The 1,825-nt window shown below is 55.0% G+C and overlaps 1 protein-coding gene across 1 annotated transcript; it reads left to right on the forward strand.

Annotated features, from left to right (window-relative positions):
- The first annotated feature begins 3 nt into the window (after positions 1–3).
- LOC102253774 (protein NipSnap homolog 1) lies at positions 4–890 on the forward strand. The gene is made up of 2 exons (XM_005863222.2): positions 4–36; positions 199–890. The coding sequence occupies exons 1-2, from the start codon at positions 4–6 to the stop codon at positions 613–615; spliced, it is 450 nt and encodes a 149-aa protein (XP_005863284.1). The 3' UTR covers positions 616–890.
- Positions 891–1,825: the final 935 nt, after the last annotated feature.

Below are 1,825 nucleotides of genomic sequence, written 5' to 3' on the forward strand. Positions count from 1 at the left end.
CTCATGGACTGCATGAACAAGCTCAAAAACAACAAGGTACGTTGGCGTCCGCCCGGCAAACCTCTCCGCTTATTGGTTCTGGCCCAGCCTGTGCCTGGGGCTGACTCCGCCACCCCGTGGGACCCGCTGCGGGGATTGGGGGGTGGGAGGTGGGAGTCCTGCTCCCCTGCTGCCCTGCCCTGACCGCCGCGCCCGCAGGAGTACCTGGAGTTCCGGAAGGAGCGGAGCCAGATGCTGCTGTCCAGGAGGAACCAGATGCTTCTCGAGTTCAGCTTCTGGAACGAGCCGCAGCCCCGAGCAGGTCCCAACATCTACGAGCTGAGGACATACAAGCTCAAGCCAGGAACCATGATCGAGTGGGGCAACAACTGGGCTCGGGCCATCAAGTACGGACAAGAGAACCAGGAGGCGGTGGGCGGCTTCTTCTCACAGATAGGAGAGCTCTACGTGGTGCACCATCTCTGGGCCTACAAAGACCTGCAGTCTCCGGAAGAGACTAGAAATGCTGCTTGGAGGAAGAGGGGTTGGGACGAAAATGTCTACTACACAGTGCCCCTGGTGCGACACATGGAGTCTCGGATCATGATCCCTTCGAAAATCTCGCCTCTCCAGTGATGCTGCTGCTGCCGCCACCTCACTGCCCTTCTCCCTCGGGGCAGCCATGGACAGGGGCTCCCAGTCCAGCTGTCTTGGTTTTCTCTCTGATCTGGAAGGACTCTGGGGGCTAATGCTCAGTTCAGACAACGGGGAGCTGAGGATGACAGAGTTCTGAGGACTTTGCAGCTCTGCCTGCCCTGCCCATCCCTGCCCCTGTGCTGGAAGCAGTTTTTAATTTCTTTGAATGAAGAATAGCAACCTTTTATGTCTTCTCACATTCCTCCCCCCCACCCCAAAATTCCTCATCTCGGCCCCACCAGTCCCCAAGTATCACCAAGGAAAACAACAGTCTAGCTTTAGTTGTACAAAAGGTAGTGTGTCCAGTGGTTAGAGGTGGGAAGGGGTCAAAGCCGACCAGGCTCTCGGGGAAATTCCCTGGTCTCCACTGGCCATCCACTTGCTGGACAGTCCGACCCACGTCCCTCCTGCTGGGGAAAAGCTTAGAACTGCCTAGAATTGCAAGAAGTAAAGGAAAACCCTCAACTTAGCAAAGTCAGCAGGAGGTCCACCTCATGAACCCAGAAAGGCTGGGGAAATGGAGCTGGAAAGGATCTGGGGGCAGGAAACAGAATGGAACAGAACGAGAACCGGGAACCCAGAAGGTAGAACGTAGAATTCACAACCTGGGTTTGAACTGCAGAACTTGGAATACAGAATGGGGGACATAGCACCGAGGTGACGAGACCACCTGGGAGGGTTTCCTAATACAAGACAGCTGGAAAGAGGCGCATCGCTTAACCTCTACACCATGAGGTTGAAAACCTGAATGTGTCGTTGCAGCCGCCTGTGCAGGGAGTCTCCTGCCCTCCCTTTTCCTTCCTGTAGGCAGATACCGGGCCAGGGCCTGTGCTTTTCCTCACCCGGCATCCCTTTGCTCCAACCACATTTGATCACCTCAACCCTCATTCACCTGGGCCACTGGGTAGTGGAGATCACGGCCGGCCCTCCTCAGTGACCTCCACACCTCATGAACCTCTGGGTAGGTTGATTCTGCCTCCCTTTCAGGAAAACTTGCGCTGGAATTGCTGACGGAACCAATTAAATGTTTACTATAAAAAAAATCAACATACAACAAGTGTTGGAGAGGATGTGGAGAAAAAGGAACCCTTCTGCACTGCTGGTGGGAATGCAGACTGGTGCAGCCACTGTGGAGAACAGTATGGAGTTT

Source organism: Myotis brandtii, unplaced genomic scaffold, assembly GCF_000412655.1.
Source record: "Myotis brandtii unplaced genomic scaffold, ASM41265v1 scaffold174, whole genome shotgun sequence".
Taxonomy (NCBI): Eukaryota; Metazoa; Chordata; class Mammalia; order Chiroptera; family Vespertilionidae; genus Myotis; species Myotis brandtii.

Coding starts and splice junctions, on each gene's coding strand:
- LOC102253774 (XM_005863222.2), top strand. CDS start 4: ATGGACTGCATGAACAAGCTCAAAAACAACAAG. Junction 37..198: donor ACAAGCTCAAAAACAACAAG/GTACGTTGGCGT, acceptor CCGCGCCCGCAG/GAGTACCTGGAGTTCCGGAA.